General features: G+C 37.2%; 1 protein-coding gene across 1 annotated transcript; it reads right to left on the bottom strand.

The window, feature by feature from the left end:
- Positions 1–476: 476 nt before the first annotated feature.
- On the bottom strand, positions 477–1,699 carry JH06_2611 (hypothetical protein; the record flags this gene model as incomplete). The annotated part of the gene is made up of 6 exons (XM_014671493.1): positions 477–563; positions 595–1,191; positions 1,222–1,304; positions 1,335–1,442; positions 1,473–1,532; positions 1,564–1,699. The coding sequence occupies 6 exons, from the start codon at positions 1,697–1,699 to the stop codon at positions 477–479; spliced, it is 1,071 nt and encodes a 356-aa protein (XP_014526979.1).
- Between the last annotated feature and the right edge of the window lie 1,321 nt (positions 1,700–3,020).

Consider the following 3,020-nt stretch of genomic DNA (forward strand, 5'->3'; position numbering starts at 1 on the left):
TTCAGGTACTTCTTTAGGAGATGATGATCCAATTGGACAATACTTATTCAATCCACATTCATTCTTCATTCCATTATCACAATAGAATCCAGATGGACATTTGTTTATGGTATATCGTCTTGTTTGCGGTTCTGTTTCCGGTCCATTATAGTAGCCACTTGGTGTAGTTTGTGGTTTTGAAGCTCCTTCTTCACAGTAGTTGCCTATTCCACATTCTCTTTTTGTTCCTTCATTGCAGTAGTATCCTTGTATACATATTTCTTGTTGACTTCTAATACTCTCACTATCACTTTCCGGTGTTGAATAGTATCCTTTGCTTACTGATGTTGGTTCTGTGCTACCTTGAGGGCAATATTTATCAATACTTCCGCACTCATGTTTCACTCCGTCTTTACAGTAGTATCCTGCGGGACATATTTCTTGTGACTCTCTGTTCAACTCTGGAGTAGTTAATGGTGTAGAGTAGTATCCTTTTACTACTTGTTGTCTCGAATTGGATCCTTCAGGACAGTAGTATTGTACTCCACCACAGTCATGTCTCTCTCCTCCACTACAGTAGTATCCTGCATTACATAATTCTTGATTCGTTCTTACTGTAACATCAACATTTAGTGGTGTTGAATAGTATCCATTATTCACAGCAGTTGGTTCTCTGCTTCCTAGTGGACAGTATTTGTCTACACTTCCACATGGATGATCTCGTCCATCAACTGTTCCTTCGGGACAGTAGTATCCCTCTGGACATATTGCTGTACAAATCGAAGACGATAATTGGGTGCTGTTTCCATATCGACCGGCTGGACATGGGCTTCTGATACCGTTTGAACAATAGTATCCAACAGGACATATAGCTTGACCTGTACGAATGCTCTCATCGGCCGTTTCTGGGGTCGAATAGAAGCCCTGTTGAACAATAGACGGGGAACCTGATCCTTCTGGACAGTACTTATCAGTCGATCCGCATACATAGGCTGTGGCTTTGGTTGATCGGGCAGGACAGTAATATCCTGCTTGACATTGTCCGCTGCAGGAAGAGGAAGCTTGATTTAGTCTTGATCCATAGGTTCCTGCAGGGCAATCATAACGCACATTTTCTATGCAGTAGTATCCCATTCCACATAAGACTTGGTCGTTGTTAACTATTTGACCTTGAAGATCCACTGTTGTATGAATGAGGTATCCATCGGTCAACTAGGAGGAACAATGAATATTTATAAATACAGTATATTCAATTCCTGCCTTGCAATACTTCAAAGGTGTCTGACATGCATGATCGTACATGTCCTTATCGGTCATGCCAGGATCTATAACTTATTCATTATAAAGACTATTACTGGGACAGAGATAACCATTTTCACAATCAACACAACGATTTGTTGTGATGACATCATAATACTTCCCAACTGCACAAATGTTGCAGTATATCCCATCACATTCGTATCCTATAGTAACATGTAGTTATATTCTGTTACCTTGTGGACAGTATAACTCATATTTCAGACCATCAATGGCTGTATATGATACAGGATCAACTATATCTTATCTGCATAGAAAGTTCTCTACGATAACACTCCTCTAATAGTCTTCGATTTCCGTTTGGATTGTCATTAGAAGACATGTTAACTTGCACACCTGCAACGGATTTCATACACATCAGAACAGTCACTGAAACGAATAAAAGCATTACTTTCAGTTGCATATTTGATTTGAAACTGTTATTAACATTGAAGCAATCAGAGTTGTGTAGTCACGTGATTGATACTGAATATAATACCTTCATCATTGAGAATAGTATGTAATTCGTATAGATAAACACAATCAGCATCGAAGAGGAGTAGTATCGATGATTCTAGAGATCATGTCTACTTTGAATCCATTATTACCTGTTGAATAGTGTATCTCATTGTTATTTACTTTCCTACATAGCTATAACTCTGTGAGTAATAGTCTACTGATGACCAACCTCCCATATTGTATTTTCTTGGAGTATTCTATTATTCCATATTGTGTGCATCTCCTTTCCAATTCAGATGTAGATTCTATTACTTTGTCACTTCTGTGTTGTGAATATGGCTTGTCCTCTATTTATAGGGCAAACTTCTATGCCATTTGTATTTTGCTTTCTCTATAGCTTATTCAATCTTAATAATGAAATCCAAAAATGGGAGTAATTTGGCCATCGAATTAGTAAATTATTTGCACTCCAATATAGGGCTGATTGGCGCAACAATCCCAATAATCTGATTGATATCATATATAGGATGATACCTGATAAAGGAATGTTGAATGATTGGAAAAAAAGTAGCAGAAGAAATTGAGAGTGAATCCATAGCCATTCGTCTTTGATTGTCAGTATATAGTCATTCTGTTCTTTGATTACTATGCGAGTTCAAATGAGTGATACTTGTTTTTTACACCTGAATTCCAATTATATGGACTATTTTGTTTAGAGAAGCATTCTTTATTATAACGAATCGAATTGCTTCAGAATTTTACTGAAGGCTAGGAATAGTGGTTAGAAATAGAATAGTGTAGCAATTCTAGCATTCGAGAATGTCTTTCTTCATTCCATTTTTGTAGTCCTGATGTTGGTGTAATGATTGTCGTAGACTTCTCATTCTAGAATTCAGTAGTTGTCCGTTTCTATATGATGATCCTATGTTGTCTAGAGTAAAAGAATGTTCGAAATATCACATTATAGAAGTTGCTTGATGTACTTACCAACTATGAATCTCAGCATCTCGATTCTGTGAGGGAGGATCTTGTCCTTATTTCTCGATTAACAGGAATCGAAAGACTTGGTAATGATGTAATGTATTGAATTCGTTTTCAATGTAGGTCTTTGGTGTGTCGCTTCGTGGTTCAATTCTTCATTTTCTGGATGCCCGTATTGCGTACAGTGATAAAGATGTTAATGGAACTGTTTCTGAGTTATGTGCTGCTTGTGATCAGTTGGATACAGTAAATCCTACTTTTGTATTCTTTTTGAATCATTCTTATGTAGGTGGATGAATTTCTAT

The sequence above is a fragment of the Blastocystis sp. subtype 4 genome (assembly GCF_000743755.1).
Source record: "Blastocystis sp. subtype 4 strain WR1 chromosome Unknown seqid_0159, whole genome shotgun sequence".
Lineage (NCBI taxonomy): Eukaryota > Bigyra > Opalinata > Blastocystidae > Blastocystis > Blastocystis sp. subtype 4.